The 20,370-nt window shown below is 41.6% G+C and overlaps 1 protein-coding gene across 3 annotated transcripts in view; it reads left to right on the plus strand.

The window, feature by feature from the left end:
* The window catches only part of prkdc (protein kinase, DNA-activated, catalytic subunit), a 287,184-nt gene that overhangs the window by 186,453 nt on the left and 80,361 nt on the right, over positions 1-20,370 (plus strand). For all 3 annotated transcript variants that reach the window (XM_069921531.1, XM_069921532.1, XM_069921533.1), the window contains exons 56-61: positions 2,030-2,128; positions 2,252-2,462; positions 6,144-6,330; positions 11,506-11,715; positions 15,718-15,830; positions 17,759-17,890. In XM_069921531.1, the coding sequence (XP_069777632.1) occupies positions 2,030-2,128; positions 2,252-2,462; positions 6,144-6,330; positions 11,506-11,715; positions 15,718-15,830; positions 17,759-17,890 (952 nt within the window). The remainder of the gene's footprint in view (positions 1-2,029; positions 2,129-2,251; positions 2,463-6,143; positions 6,331-11,505; positions 11,716-15,717; positions 15,831-17,758; positions 17,891-20,370) is intronic.

Here is a 20,370-nt window from a genome sequence, read left to right on the forward strand (position 1 = left end):
AATTGCCTTAGCAATATCTAGGAAATGTATTGCTATAACTTGGAAATCAGATACAGACTTAGAAATGGAGAGATGGAATGCCAAAATTCATAGTTGTATACCACTTGAGAAAATTACATATAGCGTAAAGAATAGATAGATATTTTGGAAAATACGGCACCCGTATTTGCAGTGTTGGAATGAATGTTTAATCATTTCTCAGGTAATCTCAATTCTTGGTGTCCTCCTTTATTTGATGGTAAATATGATCTCTGGAAAGGGACTCTCTGGACAATCTCTGGTCTTACATCTTGCATCTTTTTCATTCTTTCTTGGGGCTTTAGGGGGAGGAGATGGGTGGAGTGGGATATATGTATTTCAATTGAACATTAAACAAGCTGTTTTATGGCTTTGAAGTACAGACAGGCTGTCTCCAAAATCTTGTTATCTGTGTGTCTTTCCCTGTTCCAAACCCCCCCCCCCCCCAGTGTCTCTAAAATATAATATATCAAAATAAAGATTAAGAATAACATAAGCTTGAAGCACCTATTGTAGGCCAGATGTCATAGATGGTGGCACAATGCACACAGTGTGTCTGGCATCAAGTCACCTATAAGCTAGTAAATCTGCTGAGTGCCATCTAAGATGATGAATCATTGCTATTGTGTGTTAAATATAAAAAGTGACAAATGGATAAATATTAATTTGTCTGAATAGCGAATCTAAAATGGAGGATTACAATAGTGAAGTGCCATGGTGGTTCCAAACCACTAACAGTGCTGTCAAACATGCAGACTGAACTTGTGGAAGATGATGAAAGAACCAACAAGAAGAAAGCTCATTTTTGGCATTTAAATAATTAACAAGATTGAGGAGAAATCCTTGAAGTTCCCAGTCTCCATTCTCAGTAATTGTGGTGGTCATCACCTGAGTGCAAAAGACAAGTCTGAGTCTTTGTCATCCTTCTTCAGCATTGTAGCTCTTCCTGAGTGCCAAAAGGCAATCATTCGTTAAATCAGTTCATGCCACGTGGTGTAAAGAAATGGTTGATTCCACTGGACACAGCAAATGCTGAAAGGGATGACAGCATTCCAATGGATCCACTGAACATTTGCCACATTTCTAGTGAAGTTACATCACAGGCATCCATTAACAATGTGGAAACTTGCCGTATTTTATCCACAAAAGAATAAATCCAATCAGGACAATTACTGACCTGGTCTTAATCAACAGCAAAAGATTGGAAGGTGCTGTCTCATCAGTAACCTCACCTGCTGTCAGCTTGTGTTCAACCAGCACCATTAAGACATTGTCCATGTTTCAGACCAAGCTGCTAAAGGGGGTGACTTTCAGTAGGATGACTAACTGATATAAATCTGATCTAATGAAAAATATTTTTGCTCAGACATTATTGAAAAATCTGCTATTAGATGTTTGGGCTGGTTGAGTTAAAGTGTAAAATGGGTGAATTTGGAATGTCAAAAATTCTTCTTCTGTAATAATCAAACCGATCATATTCCTTGTATGTAAGCTTGAAGCTGAAGTAGATTAATTCAAAAACACAATGCCTGACAAACTCAGCATTTCAAACAGTGGACTTTATATAGCAAAGATAAAGATACATAACCAATGTTTCGGACTTGAGCCCTTCATCATGGTGTGGACAAAATGTGGGCAGGTGCCTGAACAAAATGGTGGGGGGAAGGGCAGGGAGAGGAACACAGTCCCACTGGTAGGAGGTAATAGGTGAATAAAGGAGGGAGGGCACACCAATAAGGCTGAATATTGGTTATGTATCTTTATCTTTTTCTATATAAAGTACACTGATCTGCTGAATTTCTCCAGCATTATGTTTTTACTTCAACCATGGTGTTTCACTTTAGATTAATTCAAAGTATGTATGTTCACAATTGTTATGTGACAAAACATCCTCCCCACCCTACCCCTGCTCCCTGCCCTGCTTATTGTAGTTTGTTGATAAGAACGTCTGCACAAAATAATTGAATATTTCATGAAGTGATTGTGGTTAAATCTCCTCCCATCTCTTCAGAGATCCAGAGAGTCAATCTGATCCTGACTCAAAAGAAATATTCAAGATTGCAAAGAATGTATTACTTCAGGGGCTGACTGACGAAAATCCTGCTCTACAGTATGTAACTACTCACTTATTGATAAAACATTGCTACAGTTTGATCATATTCACAATTACTGAAAATTGTCACATTGCTTTTCAAATGACTATTTTAAAGTGAATAATTTGCTTTTCATTCAGGTTGTACGTCAGAAACTTCTGGAGTCATGAAAGTAGACTTCCAGTAGCTACTCTTCAAAGAATGTTGGCCATTTTAGGATCATTGTATTGCAACAAAATAGAGATGGAGTATCTCAGTATAGCTACCAATGTTCTTCTTGAAATGACAAGCCACAGTCCTGACTACTCCCGAGAGATGTTTGAGTATCCACTATCTGAATGCAAGTTTCAGGTATATAGAACTTAAGAAATTTTTTACGTTTATTTGATTTGGATAGAACTTAAACTCTTGTAAATTCATCGTCATTGCAAAAAAGCCGTGCAATTTTAAAGTTCACAGATTTCATAAAACAGAAATTTGTAAATTGTTAAATGTTGCTTTTTGGATATGTTTGCAGGTAAAACTGGACTTATTATTCATTCCTTTTTCCATTGCATACTGCCAATTAATTTGATAATTTTACTCTAATGTAATTTTGGAATTTAACAATGAATCATATTTGAATTCAACTCTGGATTAACCACATATATTTTCACAGTTCCCTGCTGTTGGAAATTATTTGATACCTTTATTTAGGAATATAAGACATAGAATGAGAAATGCTCTACTCCATAATAGGATCATGGGTGATCTTTTATCTCAGCAATACCTTGCTGCAATAACTCTTTATCTTCTTTGGCTTGGCTTCGCGGACGAAGATTATGGAGGGGTAAATGTCCACGTTAGCTGCAGGCTCGTTTGTGGCTGACAAGTCCGATGCGGGACAGGCAGACACGGTTGCAGCGGTTGCAGGGGAAAATTGGTTGGTTGGGGTTGGGTGTTGGGTTTTTCCTCCTTTGTCTTTTGTCAGTGAGGTGGGCTCTGCGGTCTTCTTCAAAGGAGGTTGCTGCCCGCCGAACTGTGAGGCACCAAGATGCACGGTTTGAGGCGATATCAGCCCACTGGCGGTGGTCAATGTGGCAGGCACCGAGAGATTTCTTTAGGCAGTCTTTGTACCTCTTCTTTGGTGCACCTCTGTCACGGTGGCCAGTGGAGAGCTCGCCATATAACACGATCTTGGGAAGGTGATGGTCCACCATTCTGGAGACGTGACCCACCCAGCGCAGCTTGATCTTCAGCAGCGTGGACTCAATGCTGTCGGCCTCTGCCATCTCGAGTACTTCGATGTTAGGGATGAAGGCGCTCCAATGAATGTTGAGGATGGAGCGGAGACAATGCTGGTGGAAGCGTTTTCGGAGCCATAGGTGATGCCGGTAGAGGACCCATGATTCGGAGCCGAACAGGAGTGTGGGTATGACAACGGCTCTGTATACGCTTATCTTTGTGAGGTTTTTCAGTTGGTTGTTTTTCCAGACTCTTTTGTGTAGTCTTCCAAAGGCGCTATTTGCCTTGGCGAGTCTGTTGTCTATCTCGTTGTCGATCCTTGCATCTGATGAAATAGTGCAGCCGAGATAGGTAAACTGGTTGACCGTCTTGAGTTTTGTGTGCCCGATGGAGATGTGGGGGGGCTGGTAGTCATGGTGGGGAGCTGGCTGATGGAGGACCTCAGTTTTCTTCAGGCTGACTTCCAGGCCAAACATTTTGGCAGTTTCCGCAAAACAGGACGTCAAGCGCTGAAGAGCTGGTTCTGAATGGGCAACTAAAGCGGCATCGTCTGCAAAGAGTAGTTCACGGACAAGTTTCTCTTGTGTCTTGGTGTGAGCTTGCAGGCGCCTCAGATTGAAGAGACTTCCATCCGTGCGGTACCAGATGTAAACAGCGTCTTCATTGTTGAGGTCTTTCATGGCTTGGTTCAGCATCATGCTGAAGAAGATTGAAAAGAGGGTTGGTGCGAGAACACAGCCTTGTTTCACGCCATTGTTAATGGAGAAGGGCTCAGAGAGCTCATTGCTGTATCTGACCCGACCTTGTTGGTTTTCGTGCAGTTGGATAACCATGTTGAGGAACTTTGGGGGGCATCCGATGCGCTCTAGTATTTGCCAAAGCCCTTTCCTCCTCACGGTGTCGAAGGCTTTGGTGAGGTCAACAAAGGTGATGTAGAGTCCTTTGTTTTGTTCTCTGCACGTTTCTTGGAGCTGTCTGAGGGCAAAGACCATGTCAGTAGTTCCTCTGTTTGCGCAAAAGCCGCACTGTGATTCTGGGAGAATATTCTCGGCGACACTAGGTATTATTCTATTTAGGAGAATCCTAGCGAAGATTTTGCCTGCAATGGAGAGCAGCGTGATTCCCCTGTAGTTTGAGCAGTCTGATTTCTCGCCTTTGTTTTTGTACAGGGTGATGATGATGGCATCACGAAGGTCCTGAGGCAGTTTTCCTTGCTCCCATCAAAGCTTGAAAAACTCATGCAGTTTGACATGCAGAGTTTTGCCGCCAGCCTTCCAGACCTCTGGGGGGATTCCATCCATACCTGCTGCTTTGCCACTTTTCAGTTGTTCATTTGCCTTATATGTCTCATCCTGGGTGAGGACCTCATCCAGCTCTAACTCTTTATAAACATGTAGGAAATAGCAGGAATGGGTGACCTGACCCTAAGAGCATGCACCGTTGCTCATGAAGAACATCTTTGAATTTCCAGTTCTTTTCCCTTTTCCTTGATTCTCTCAGTGCCTAGAAAGCAATTAATCTCTGTTCTGAATGAATACAATGACCAAGGTTCTACAGTCATCTGGGATAGTAGAATTTCAAGGAGTTTCCTTGTTTGAACTTTTTCCTCCTTTCAATCTTGACCTGCCTGTAGCATATTGCAAACTGTACTAACTGTCCTTGATTTGCCATCATAGGGAACATTCTCCCTGTATCCAACCTGTCAGGCATTTTAAAAACATTTGTAATTTTAAATGAGGTCTTTCTCTGAAGTGTCAGTTGATGAAGTAGACAAAGACGATGTGGTCAAACAATAATTATGGCTTTTATTAGCAGAAACTCATGGTACATTAATGAAAGACAATAGATGCATATACAGTTATATCCAAGGGGAGTGTCCTTAACAGTAGAGATAATGCACAGCAAGGCTCGCCAGAGGGGAGACAGACAGCTTGGCAGACATTCACCACACTCTCATCCTCCTAAATTCTAAAGAATACAGACCCAGTTTGCTCAATTTTGCTACGTGCAGTAAATGTACCATCTCTGGGATGTTATGTTAAAATTGTACAAGGTATTGGGGAGGATAAATTTTGAGTATTGTGTACAGTTCTAGTCACCAAAGTATAGGAAAGATACCAACAAATTGGAGAGAGTGCAGAGATTTACTAGAATGTTGCTGGGTTACAGGGTCTAAGTTATAGGGAAAGTTTAAATAAATTAGGTCTTTATTCTTTGGAGTGCAGAGGTTGAGAGGGGATTTGATTGAGGTATTTAAAATTATTGTGGTTATAGATAGAGTTGACGTGGAGAGGCTTTTTCCTTTAAGAAAAGCGGAGATATAAGAGGACATGAGCTGAGAGTTAGGGGGCAAAAGTTTGAAGGAAAAATGAGGGGGTCTTCTTTACTCAGAGATTGGTAGGTGTGTGGATCGAGCTTCCAGATGAAGTGGCAAAGGCAGACTTGATATCAACATTTAAGGAGAAGTTGGCTATGTATATGGACAGGAAAGGAATGGAGGGTTATGGTAGGCCAGGGGGGTTAGGTGAGAGAAAGTGCTCAGCATGGACTAGGAGGGCCAAATTGGCCTGTTTCTATGCTGTAACTGTTGTATAGTTATGGTTACCTGCATACACAGTGTTGTTGATGCAACTGGGTGCATAAGGTGATATGTATGTACTCCTATGGCTCCTGCCCTTCAAGTAAAAAAAAAGTCAGTCATTACTTTGGAGGGACAGTCTGAGCTGTTGAGGGCTGTTCAAGTTTAATGCTTATCTTGTTTTGTAAGGTGTTATTTACTCGCTAACTTGCAATTTGCATTTTTCTTAGGATTATAGCATCGATTCAAGCTGGTATCAACGTAGCAGAATTCTTACGCCGCTGTTTGTAGAAACACAAGCTACGCAGAGCAGTATTCGGAGCCCATCACAAGAAGCATCTTCTGCTGGTCAAAAATCATTTGGTCAGATTAGAGCTACCCTAACCCATTATGAGTTTACGCCAAGCCAGAACCCTGGTAAGTGCCAATCCGTCAGTCCTCGGTGACAATTTGGTGACACTGCATATATTGGATTTGTTCTCAGTTGTGGTGGAGGAGCTAAATGAATAATCCAAAGTGTTAATTGAAATCCCAGCAGTTTCAGAACTAGAATTCTGTTTTCAACGCATCTGGAAATATATTTAAAAAATGAAGCTTGTTTAGAAATGTAACATTTATTAATGGGCTGATTTGGGCAATGAGCAGCAGAAACAATCCTTGAAGAAAGCAGACGACAAAGATCAGCCAATCATAAATAGATTTAATCTTTTCTGCCATCAATTCTATTCGCAGTCTGCTCAAGGAGATTGCTGGTGTCCTGTGCTTAAGATACCACCAAATAGCCAATACATTTGGGAAAATTCAGCAAACCAGAAAATGATTTTTTTTTTTAACTACTGGTAACTTTCAAAAAAAGAAATCATAGGGCAGTGGAAAAAAAATGATTGTAACATGCATTGCCAGTTGTGGAAATACCATGATCCTTATTGTGAAAGTAAACTTTATTTGAAAGACATGGAATTGTAAAATATTTATTGGATCAAATTGCAATTTGCACCTAAAAATAACTCTAGATTAGTATGGAATTTCTCTGCCATTAAATAATTGGGACCAAGGTAAACTGCCTCAGGATCTTCGTGATGCCACCATCATCACCCTGTACAAAAACAAAGGCGAGAAATCAGACTGCTCAAACTACAGGGGAATCACGTTGCTCTCCATTGCAGGCAAAATCTTCGCTAGGATTCTACTAAATAGAATAATACCTAGTGTCGCTGAGAATATTCTCCCAGAATCACAGTGCGGCTTTCGCGCTAACAGAGGAACCACTGACATGGTCTTTGCCCTCAGACAGCTCCAAGAAAAGTGTAGAGAACAAAACAAAGGACTCTACATCACCTTTGTTGACCTCACCAAAGCCTTCGACACCGTGAGCAGGAAAGGGCTTTGGCAAATACTAGAGCGCATCGGATGTCCCCCAAAGTTCCTCAACATGATTATCCAACTGCACGAAAACCAACAAGGTCGGGTCAGATACAGCAATGAGCTCTCTGAACCCTTCTCCATTAACAATGGCGTGAAGCAAGGCTGTGTTCTCGCACCAACCCTCTTTTCAATCTTCTTCAGCATGATGCTGAACCAAGCCATGAAAGACCCCAACAATGAAGACGCTGTTTACATCCGGTACCGCACGGATGGCAGTCTCTTCAATCTGAGGCGCCTGCAAGCTCACACCAAGACACAAGAGAAACTTGTCCGTGAACTACTCTTTGCAGATGATGCCGCTTTAGTTGCCCATTCAGAGCCAGCTCTTCAGCGCTTGACGTCCTGCTTTGCGGAAACTGCCAAAATGTTTGGCCTGGAAGTCAGCCTGAAGAAAACTGAGGTCCTCCATCAGCCAGCTCCCCACCATGACTACCAGCCCCCCCACATCTCCATCGGGCACACAAAACTCAAAACGGTCAACCAGTTTACCTATCTCGGCTGCACCATTTCATCAGATGCAAGGATCGACAATGAGATAGACAACAGACTCGCCAAGGCAAATAGCGCCTTTGGAAGACTACACAAAAGAGTCTGGAAAAACAACCAACTGAAAAACCTCACAAAGATAAGCGTATACAGAGCCGTTGTCATACCCACACTCCTGTTCGGCTCCGAATCATGGGTCCTCTACCGGCACCACCTACGGCTCCTAGAACGCTTCCACCAGCGTTGTCTCCGCTCCATCCTCAACATCCATTGGAGCGCTCACACCCCTAACGTCGAGGTACTCGAGATGGCAGAGGTCGACAGCATCGAGTCCACGCTGCTGAAGATCCAGCTGCGCTGGATGGGTCACGTCTCCAGAATGGAGGACCATCGCCTTCCCAAGATCGTATTATATGGCGAGCTCTCCACTGGCCACCGTGACAGAGGTGCACCAAAGAAAAGGTACAAGGACTGCCTAAATAAATCTCTTGGTGCCTGCCACATTGACCACCGCCAGTGGGCTGATAACGCCTCAAACCGTGCATCTTGGCGCCTCACAGTTTGGCGGGCAGCAGCCTCCTTTGAAGAAGACCGCAGAGCCCACCTCACTGACAAAAGGCAAAGGAGGAAAAACCCAACACCCAACCCCAACCAACCAATTTTCCCTTGCAACCGCTGCAATCGTGTCTGCCTGTCCCGCATCGGACTGGTCAGCCACAAACGAGCCTGCAGCTGACGTGGACTTTTTACCCCCTCCATAAATCTTCGTCCGCGAAGCCAAGCCAAAGAAGAAATAATTGGTATCCTGTTGAAAACTCAAATTTAATCCATTTAATATATTGTGCAACATGTTAGTGATTTTTGCAGTGGGAACAGTGGGGTAAATAATTTTAAGTTAGAGTCACAGAGAGATAAAGTCCTTTGGCCAACCAAATTCACACCGGCCGACACATTTGCACTCATCCTTCATTACTCTGTTGCAGTTATATTCTATCCATATACTTATCAATTCTCTCTACAACTCATCTTGGCATGAGGAGCAGTTTTCAGTGGCCACAAAACCTAGAAACCCATAGGTCTTTGGGAGGTGATAGGAAAATGAACATCAGGGAGAATGTAAACTCCATGCAGACATCACCAGAGGTTAGATGTAAACTTGGTCTCAGGCAGGAGTTGAGAGGCAGCAGCTCTCCTGGTGTGCCACAGGCAGAAATAAGCATCAGCTATTAGAAAGAAGTCGGGAGATAATATTTCTTTCAGAACTAGCTACAACTTTGAATGGGAAAGCTGATGAACTGGAAGAATAAAGTAAGCTGAGGGCCATTTGTCATCCAAACCTACATTGTGTCCATACCTTCAGCAGCCTGGGCTTATGTTTCTGTACCCAAGCTTCACAAATGTAGTCATTGTAACCCAATTCAGTCACTGCAGTGGTGCCTTTTTTGGCCACTAGGTGGTAGCAGAAAACCATGATGCCCTGCAGAAAATTCTAAGTTAATCAAACATCTAAAGTTGTGGAGCAGCATTAGACCAACTATTTACTCAAACTGTAATGTTCTTTTCAATTCACTGATGGTTTCTAATTGCACTGATGAAGGCAGCAGTGGTGCAGCCCATTGAGAAACAGGAAACACAACCAGTGGATTCCAGATTTCTGCCAACTCAAAAGTTAGTTAGATTTCCCTTCATTATAAGCAAGAGGGTCTTCAGCATTATTCTCAATGCAAATCTGTGTCATTGTTTTTGATCAAGGAAATGAAAGTTATCAATTTTATCTGGACTGGCATAAATGTGACACGTGTTCTACACCAGTGTGCTTGACACTTAACCACCTTCGGCAAGCACTGGGTTAGCTCCTGTCTTTTCAGAAAAACTTGGGAAAGACAATAAATTCCTGCCTTGGCAGAACATCATCATGCCTAATCATTGCCCTGTTGGCTAGTTTTTGTGATATTTTATTTATCATTTTAATATATTTAACAATCATCAAGAAAACCCCTCCATCCACACCCTCCCCTCTATCTAAGTCCTATTAAACGGAGAAAGAATGAAGAAAATTGAAAAAAAAATCATCCCATTGTCAGTCTGTACAATAAAACATATATTTTCCTTCTTTGGCTTGGCTTCGCGGACGAAGATTTATGGAGGGGTAAAGTCCACGTCAGCTGCAGGCTCGTTTGTGGCTGACAAGTCCGATGCGGGACAGGCAGACACGGTTGCAGCGGTTGCAAGGGAAAATTGGTTGGTTGGGATTGGGTGTTGGGTTTTTCCTCCTTTGTCTTTTGACCCACCTCACTGTCAATAAAACATATGGAGATACGATAATACCACATTGTTAAAATTATTACAGAGCTCTACTGGCTAGCTAGTAGCAAACACAACTCCATACTGGTGCCATTGAGGTACCTAAATAAGGCTGCCAGATTTTAGGAAGGTGTTATATCTCTTCCTGAGATTGTATGTAATCTTTTCAAGTGTGATGCAAATATTCAGCTTCCTATCCATGAGTAGTTGGGAGCCAGACTTCCATGTTACCGCTATGCATTTCCTGGCCACACACTAAACAATTTCCATGAATTTAATTTGATAAAGTTCCCCAGAAGACAAAACTCTGGGTCGACTGGGAAGATGACTCCCATGATCTTAGTTAGGGTTTCACAGAGGTCATGCCTGAAGAGCCTCTCCCCTTTGCAAAGCGAGGTAGAATGTAAAAAGGAACTAACCTATACTCCACACCTAAAACACATCTCTGATAATTCAGGTTTACATTGGTGTAATTTCTGTGGGGTGAGGTGCAGTTACTGGAGAAAATTATATAAAAAAAACCAATCTATACGTGGCATTGATAGTAGCTATCAAAATTCCCCGACACAGATCTGACCAGGGTTGTTCGTCAATTGTTGTGTCTAGGCTGTTGGCGAGTTGAGTGTTAGTAAGATTGAAATCTGAATGGCTCTTTAACTTAATGATTTAATTCAAGATTCCTTTATTGTCATGTAATAAAGATAGTGCAATATTACATGGAAGTAGCCATAAGGCAGACCGATTTGCCTTTGGCAAAAATTGCCTGAAGCGCCTCTTGTAGTCAGAGAAAGAGAAGCAAAAGAGAGTCCCCCCCAGAGTCACCGAGTGTCCGTGGATTTGACTCCAGCACAGCCCCAGCCCCTGCAGCTACACCGAGTCGAGTCCAAACCATCAGCATCTCAAGCTTCAGATCTGAACCACCAGCACAATCAAGAAATCTTCAGTGCCCTTGGCACCCTCTTGCATCCCAGTTCCAATACCTGGTAGCCTTTCAGCCAGTCTCCAGCAGTCCGCCACCTGGTGTGAATCCCTTGACTGCAGTCGCCAGCAGCCTGGGCGGGTTCCTCACCTTGAGTCTGCCGCTTGTGTGTTCTTCAGCCGCTGAACCATTCCTGGTCCACTGCCATGGTCAGTGTCCCATGGGTATCCTCCTCTGCTTCTCCTTTTCAAATGGGGAGGTGTTCTCTCCCGGTTTAATTACGTCAGTATGAAATGATGTTCCATTGGCTAGTTGAGTGTTAGTAAGATTCAAATCTCAGTGCCTCTTTAACTTTGATTTTTATTTTAATTTAATTCTATGGTTTATCGGTCAGTAAAAGATGTAATAGCTAAAGTGGTGACAATAATCTTTTAATTTATTTGTTGCTTTTTGTCTAGGTGCAAGGAATTTTAATTGGTTGACAGGTAGCAGTTTGGACACATTTGCAGAATACTCTCTTCCATCTTCGGAATCGCTGTCTTCTTCATTATTTGTATATTCTAAATGGAGTGAGAAGCCAAGGAGAGCAGCTCTGAAAACTGTTGGTCCTGACTTTGGCAAGAAAAGACTTGCTCTTCCAGGTGATGAGGTCGACAGTAAAACAAAAGGTATTGCATTATTGGTTACATCTAACAGTGTTCTATAACTGGTTACCTTTGAGATAAGTTACTGAGAACCATTATTTGAAAGGACGACTGCTCTGTAATTTTAAAGATATAACTATTACAACCACAAGTTATTTTTATTGTCAACTGCACTGTTGTTCATCCTTTGGGTTTTTTTTTCAACATTTTAAGCAGAAGTATTAATCAACAAAGTACTTTTTGACATTAGAATAATATTCCTGGCATCTTGTAGCATGTCATATATCTCAATCTCATGGGCTCTACACTAAGCTCTGGATCACCTAGACAACTGCAAAACATGTATACTCTTCATCGACTACAGTCAGCTTTCAACCCCATCATACCTCAGTACTGGTCAACAAGCTCCAAAACCTGGGCCTCTGCAACCCCGTTTGCAACTGGATCCTTGACTTCCTCAACAGAAGATCACAGTCAGTATGAATCAGAAACAACGTCCCCTCCTCACTGACAAACAACACAGGCATGCACCTCAAGTTTGATGCTTAGCACATTGCTCTACTCACTTGAAACCAGTGGTTTTTGAACTTTTCTTTCCACTCACATACCACCTTAAGTAATCCCTATGCCATAGGTGCTCTGTGATTAGTAAGGGGTTACTTAAGGTGGTATGTGAGTGGGAAGGGAAGGTTGAGAACCACTGCTCTTGACCCAATTGTTACTGAAATATTTTGCTTGAGAAAAATTGTCATTGGCCCATTTCCTTTGGAGTTATGAAACCGTGCACATAACTTAAATAGGACATTACATTATATAGCCACTGCATATGAGTAGGGAATTAATTCCCTTTCCATTTCAATAAAATTTCTTGTCTGGCTATTAATGTAGTAAAAGCTAAGACTTTTTCCTGAGATGCCAATAAAGGTTCATCTGAGTCATGAGTAAAAACTAAACAGAGCAATTAAAGGATAGGGTTCCAAGTTAATCCTGGAAATTGTTGATAGAGTTTGAAAAATCTTTAAATTTGGGCATTCCCAAAACATGAATCAGAGAGATTTTGAAAATTTTACATTTCTCACAGAAAGGATCAATATCTGCCTAGAAGCGGGATAATTTAAGTTTAAACATGAGTTCTATGCACCACTTTAAATTGTAATAAATAATGTCTTGCACAAAATGAGGAATCATTAATCAAGCTGAAGACGTTATATTCAAGTCACTTTCCCAATCTCTTTTGATCCCAGCCATTGGAACTGAATTTAAGTCCAGTAAATTATTATAATACAGTAAAACCTCGTTAGAATACGGTAGTTGGGGTCCAAAAGTTCATACTTCATTACAGCCGAGTCGCAGAACAGATGCATATATGTCAAGAGTGCCTAGGGATAATCAACCCCAAATATTACCAGTTTTCAAAGGATCCACTATTTATAACTAACAATTTCAATGAAAGAAACCAAGCGCATTCTTTTAATATTGGTATTCTGAATTTTAATCAACTTATTTTACAGAAATTTGCGAAGTTTAGCCACTTTCAGGTGGCCAGAATACCCGAACCTAAAGCCGCCTAAAATACTCGAATGCGGCTGTCGTGAGGCCACCTGAAAGTGGAAAACCTGTCCCCAAGGAGTACTTACTCAACCCACCTTGGGGAGGTATAATCTCCGCTTCTCAGTGCTCTCCTCGGCACCTGAAAGCACCAAGGATAAACGGCTAGCAGCTTTCAGGTGCCTAGTAGGGGGCGGTCTGATGACAGTCATCTGACGACCCAACTCTCTGCGCCTGACAGCCACCCTCCCCGCTGCCGACAGCCACTCTGCCCCCCGCTGCCTGACATCCCTCCGGCGCAGGTCTACAGGGCTGGAGCGATCGGTGCGGGACTAAGGGTTCAAGTGGCAGGTGCGGGACGTCAGGGGCCTGAAGTCCCTTGCTGGCTGCCCCAGCCCTGACATCCTGCTCCGGGGTCTGTCAGGCAGTGGGGAGGGTGGCCGTCGGCAGCAGAGAGGATGGCTGTCAGCAACGGGGAGGGTGGCTGTCGGCAGTGGGGAGAGTGGCTGTTAGATGGCTGCCTCTGGCCTGACACAGGAGCAGGCATTGCTCCATGGTCTCCGTTGTCTCCACTACAGACCTTTCAGGTGGCAGAACAATGCCTTCAGCGCTGCCACCTGAATTTCCCTCGCAAACACCTGGAGCCAGCTCCAGAGCCACATTCTCTAGGCGATTCCACCTGAAAGCGGCTTTTGGGGCCCATAGACACCTGTGCTATAAGCGATTCCGCAGATTAATGAATCATGTTCTAGCGAGGTTTCAGTGTACATGCTATTTATCCACTATGAAAATAAAATTGTATATTTAAAAACAGATCAAGAGTCTTAATATTAGAAATTCGCGGAAAATCCGAAGCTTGGACTGAACAAAATGCCTAATTTGTAAATATTTTTAAAAAGTGGCTATTAGAAACATTAAATTTAGCTGATAATTGTTTGAAAGAGGCAAAATTATTTAGAATAAAAAGATCCTTGAAAATTTGAATACCTTTTCTATGCCATTCCTTGAAACCTACGTCCAACAAAGACAGTTGAAAAAGATGGTTATCTATAATAGGACTGACCAGTGAAAAACTATTAATTCCAAAGAATTTCCTAAACTGAGCCTAAATTCTCAATCTACTTCTCATCAATGGATTATTTGTTAATTTGGAAAAGGTAAATGGTAAAAAGGATCCTAAAATTGTCAACATACAGGTTTTTTTCAGTAAACTGCAATTCCATTTCTACCCAGGAAGAGCGATTCACTGATTTATCCAAATGTAAAAGTAAATTACGTATATTAATCGCCCAATAGTATAATCTAAAATCTGGGAGTGATCATCCTCCATTTAATTTAGTTTTTTGAAGATGGGGTTTGTTTATACGTGTTTTTTTTTCCCTTGCCAAATATCCAAATCCAACGAGCTGAAAAAAATTGCTAACACTTGAAAAAGATAAAAAAAATTTAGGTTAAATATTCATTTTAATTGAATTAATACATCCCATCATTGTGATAGATAAGGGAGACCAACCAAATATTGATTGTTTAATCCTATCAAACAATACCCAGAAATTCTCTTCAATAAGTTTTTCATAATTTTTTTGTAATTGTAGTTCCTAAATATTGAAAATGTTCTTTCATTATTTTAAAGAGAATATTGCAATAGCCTTCAAAAGTACCTTTTGAGGGTAAAAGTTCACTCTTATGTAAATTTAACATAACCTGAGAACTGGCTGAATTTATCAAAAAATTATTAATATATTCTCAAAAGGGGGTGGTGTCTCTGTTTTCTGGTGCCCTTCGCAGTCGTCTGCTTCCCCAGAATCTGCAACCCTTTGTGGCCGCTGCCAAACATAGGCGCTGCCATCTTGGGCCCGGGCCCCGCGGTCACAGGATTTTAAAATAAAATACCATCAGTAACAGGACGCTTTAAGCCTGTATGGAACAGATGGCTGTCAGACTGGGCAGTTGGACCCTGCAAGGAAGTGCTGTGCCTCCATTCCCCATGTGCCCACACCAGTGGCGGTGCCCCAGTAACAGCAGCTCCAGCAGCGCCACCAAGTGGGTGAAGAAAACTGACTCTCAAATTTCATTGTAAGTATCTGAGGTCATCAGTTTTGGACTGAAAAATGGATCAGTAACATTGATAGGAACAACTCGGAAAGCTGTGGAAAATCAATTTTATCAGTAATATGCACTTCGAGGTACTATAAAATAATCAGAAGGGCAATAAATTGTTCGCTTTCAAAATTGAAGGACAAAGTTATGAAAAGATTTGCTGACCATTATAGAAACATCAACTGTCCCCTCATCAAATGGTAAACCAGGTTGAGGGGAGGTTGTGCATGGTTGGGTGAAAGATGAGTCTCTTGGGCAGAAAATAAGAACAATGCAAGGTCACAGGATTCCAGGCGACAAATCAGAGACTGCATAGGATCTGTTTTTTTTTCACAAACAAAACCATCTGCAATCAACTTGTTCTATGCTTGGTGATAGTTGCTGATCAAAGGGCAGATATCCTACGCCTGAGAAGACGATTCCTCAAAGACCGAGAAAAAGAGACCCTGATCTTCGCCAGAAGGAACATTGAAGAAAAGTATCGTGCCACGGTAATTTTGGTTCACCTTTTTTAAACAGCTGTCCATTAGACATGACTTGGAAAATTACCTACCCCAGATCTTTTGTTATCGAAACTAGGTTTACTTCACTGCTATTACCTCAGTCTAACGCAGTACAGGCAACATTTCATGCACTAAAAGTTGGATCAATAAATGTTTTTTGTGAATGTTCTTTGAAGAAAAAGGAAGTCAGAGCAGGTTGTTTTGAATTACCCCTCCACAGGAAGTATACACTTGCTGAACGAGCCAAAATGAATGTTGAAATACAAATCTTTATACTTGGCTATGAGTTTTAACTAATGCTTTGTCCTAGAAATGCTTTTTTTTAACAATTTTTCACATCTCTGAGTTCTAGACTGAGTTTATTATAGTCTGACTGTACATATACAACCAGATGAATCTCTGGACTACAGTGCACAGACAATACACAGCAGATAATAAACATGTGTTCACAAAGATGTAATATAAAATAATTTTTATAAATATTTTGGAATAATTTACTCTGTAACAGGATACCATTCATAAATCTCACAGCCTGGAAGAAGCTATTTCCCAGCCTGGCAGTCTTGATTTTGATGCTCCTGTACCTCCTTCCTGATAGTAGTGGATCAAAGATATTGAAAGGTGGTTGGAAAGGGTCCTCAATAATTTTTTGAACCCTATTTAAGCAAAACTTTTGCTGAATATCATAATAGACGAGAGGGAGACCTTAATGATCTTCTCGACCATTTTGGTGATCCACTCTGTTGTCTTTTGGTCATGCAATAATGCAGCAAGAGAGGATATTCTCAATTCTGCTCCTGTCTAGGTGGGGGCCAATGGCCTTGCCATCCTCAACCATCTTAGGGCATGTAGGCATTGCTGTGTCTTTCTGACATTAGAGGTAGTGTTTTAGGTCCAGGATAGATTGTCTGTTAGATACACACAATGGAACTTTGTGCTCTCATAAACTAGGATGGGATGGGATGCAGCTAAAAGAAATGGAATGGGAGGGTTGCAGAAAACTAATAAATAATCTTCCAAACCTCCTTAGATACAGAGAAAGTTCCAGAGGGATGAAAAGTGCCAAACATTATAATTTATATGTCAATGAGCAGCAGGTAGAAGATTTTGAGTTCCCTTTTATGAGAACTGCCATTCTGTTGTCATATTCCAACCTCAACACGTTTGCATATTTCTTTGCTTTCTCCTCAAGCTTTTGCAAGTGATGTAAAGGACTGGAGGACCCAAATAAATTAGGCTCTGAAGTACGCAGGTCTGATACTGTAATAAAAATATACAGTATAACTTCAATTATTCAAAATGGTCTGGACTGGGCCCATTTTGGATAAATGATTTTTTTGGAGAACCAGTTGTTTTTTAAAAAGAGCCCAGTAGCAACAGCAAATCACTTGTAACAGTGTTTATACAACAACAACCAATAAGGTAAGGCTTTTTAAGCATTAAAATAAAGTTTAATTTTCAAAAGAAATGCTGGCTACCGCCAATCACCGTCACCTCCCCACCGAGGCCCCGCTCGTGCCGGGAGCTCAAGATTTCCAACTCCTGCCCAGGAGCTTGAGGTCCCCACTGCCACCGGAAGCCTGAGGTCCGCTGCTGCCGACGCCCAGAGCTTGTGGTCCACTACCGCCATTGCAGGGAGCCTGACGTTCCGGGTCAGTTTGGCTCTGAAAAAGTTTCTATAAATGAGGATTTCAGATATCCTTGTTTATCTGAAATTTTTTAAAAATGTGGATAACTGAGGATTTCGGAGATCTGAGTTGTAATTTTTTTTGCTTCACTGGAAAATTGTGATGGAGCAGGAAGTTACAATGATGTGTTTTTGTAATAGCAAAAATTAGAGTCAGATTATTATGAGTAAATTATTATCTGTGATAAAGGAACAAGGTACTTGCATTAAAAATCACAATCTGTTTTAGGAAATAAAAACTGCACAGGAGATGAAACGTGATGCAGCCGTCACTCTCTATCGACGTTATCGTGTTGGAGATCTGCCCGACATTCAAATCAAATTCAGCAGTTTAATTGCTCCATTGCAGGCTGTAGCTCAGGTCTGTAAGTAAAATGCTAAATAAATTTAGCCTTTAGTCTAAACACTTTGCTGAAAAACTGATTAACTTTGATTTGATTTTGATTTATTAAATATTTTTTTCCTCTCTGTATGAAGTTCTGCATAGAAAGATGGATAAATTATTTGGTTTGCAAATTATTAATCTTCAAGATAACCTGCCTGTGAGAAAAATTTCCAACCAGCTCTTGTTAAAGCTGCCATGGTGATGACATTTTGGATTGTATTACCAAGGGGGAGAATTATACCCATATAACCATTTACGGAGAGGAAACAGGCCATGTTGGCCTTTCGAGTCCGCACCGGTTCACTGATTTTGTGCGCCCTCTTCAGGCAATGGTCCCGTTGAAAGGTTTTTTTTTAAAAAAGAGGTTGAGCAGGGGGCTTTCAGTTCTACATCATGGTGGTCAATTCTGTAAATAAGCCATATATCTTCTGCTGGAAAGGGCCCCCAATGTAAATGTCCAAAAGTTTCAAGTCTTAGAAGTGCTGCGAAAAGCATTTACATAATGTTTGGGACAAAGAGACTTTTTTCATTTATTTGCCCCTGTACTCTGCAGTTTTAAATTTGTAATCAAAGAATTCACATGCAATTACAGTTTACATTCCCGATTATATTCAAAGTTATTTGTATACATTTTGGTTTAACCATGTAGAAGTTACAACACTTTTTATACATAGTTACCTCATTTCAGTGCATCATAATGATTGGGACATTTGGTCTTTGTGAGTACTCAGGTCTATTTAATTGCTTCATTGGTGCAGGTATAAGAGAGATGGGCATGTTTCTTAGCTTTTGATGACCTTGGAGTCTGCAGTTGCCATTTTCCAACATAGTTGTGTTAATGAAAGTCGCCCATCATCTCGGATTACCAAAATCAACAGTTTGGAACATCATTAGGAAGAAAAAGTGTACTGGTAAGCTTAGTAATCGCAAAGACTGATAGGCCAAGGAAGACCGCCACTGCTGGTGACAGAATTCTCATCATAATGCAGAAAATCCCCAAACGCCTGTCTGACAGACCAGAAACACTCTTTAAGAGACAGGTGTTGATGTGTCAGTGACTACTGTCCGCAGAAGACTTCATGAACAGAAATACAGAGGCTACATTGCAAGATGAAAACCACTAGTTAGCCACAGGAACAGAAGAGCCAGATTAAAGTTTCCCAAGAAGTATTTAAAAGATCCTGCAGAATGCTTGAAAAAGGTCTTGTGGACAGATGAGACCAAGATGAACCTATATCAGAATGATGGCAAGAGCAAAGTGTGGGGGTGTAAAAGAACTCCCCAAGATCCAAAGCATGCCACCTCATCTGAAGCGTGGTGGGGGTGTTGTGGACTGGGCATGCACAGCTTCATTGATGATGTAACTGCTGATGGCAGGAGCAAAATGAATCCTGAGGTGTATAGAAACATATTATCTGCTCAAGTTTGAGCAAATGCCTCCAAATTCATTGGACGACGCCTCATTTTACTGCAAGACAATGACCCCAAACATACTGCTGAAGCAAGAAAGAAGTTTTTCAACTCTAAAAACTGGAAAATTGTTGCATGGCCAAGTCAGTCAGACGATCTAAATCTAATTAAGCATGCCTTCCATATGCTGAAGAGAAACCTTAAAGGGACAAGCCCCCACAACAATCAGGAGCTGAAGATGGCTGCAGTAGAGGCCTGACAGAGCGTCACCAGAGAAGATACTTAACACTTGGTGATGTCAATGAATGACAGACTTCATGCAGTCATTGCATGCAAGGGATATGCAACAAAATACTATACAACTATTCCCCGACATACATCCGAGTTCCATTCTGACCGACGAGTCATATCACAAAATAGACATAAGTCGGAAGTACCTTAGCATGGCATTCAGAAGAGTAAGTCATTTTCAATTCCAAATCTAGCGTCTTCCTTGGCTTCTTGCCGGATCTATCAGCAGGGAATGGGTTTTTCCTTTTGCTCACCATCTTCTGGTGGGCTTACTGCACTTACAGAATGGAAACTGAGAGATGGTCACGATCGTACGCACTCTGTCACTTTTTCCCCCAGTCGTATGTACAGATGGTCATAAGTCACATAGGTTGTAAGTCGGGGAGAGGCTGTACATTCTATTGCTATGTTCTAAATATTATGGTGTCCTGAAATGAGGTGACTACATATAAAAAGTGTTATAATTTCTAAGTGATCAAACCAAAATGTAAGCAAATAACAGAGCACACAGCATGGTAACAAGTCCTTTCAGCCCAGGAGCCGTGCCACCCAATTACACCCCATTGACCTACAACCCCCTGGTACATTTTGAAGGGTGGGAGGAAACCAGAGCACCTGAGGAAACCCACACAGACACAGGTCAAACGTGCAAACTCCTTACAGACAGCGCAGGATTTGAGCCTGGTCCCGGTCGTTGGTGTTAACCACTATGCTCACTGTGCCACCTTTGAATAAAATCTGAAATATACATTTTA

Source organism: Narcine bancroftii, chromosome 2 (assembly GCF_036971445.1).
Source record: "Narcine bancroftii isolate sNarBan1 chromosome 2, sNarBan1.hap1, whole genome shotgun sequence".
Lineage (NCBI taxonomy): Eukaryota > Metazoa > Chordata > Chondrichthyes > Torpediniformes > Narcinidae > Narcine > Narcine bancroftii.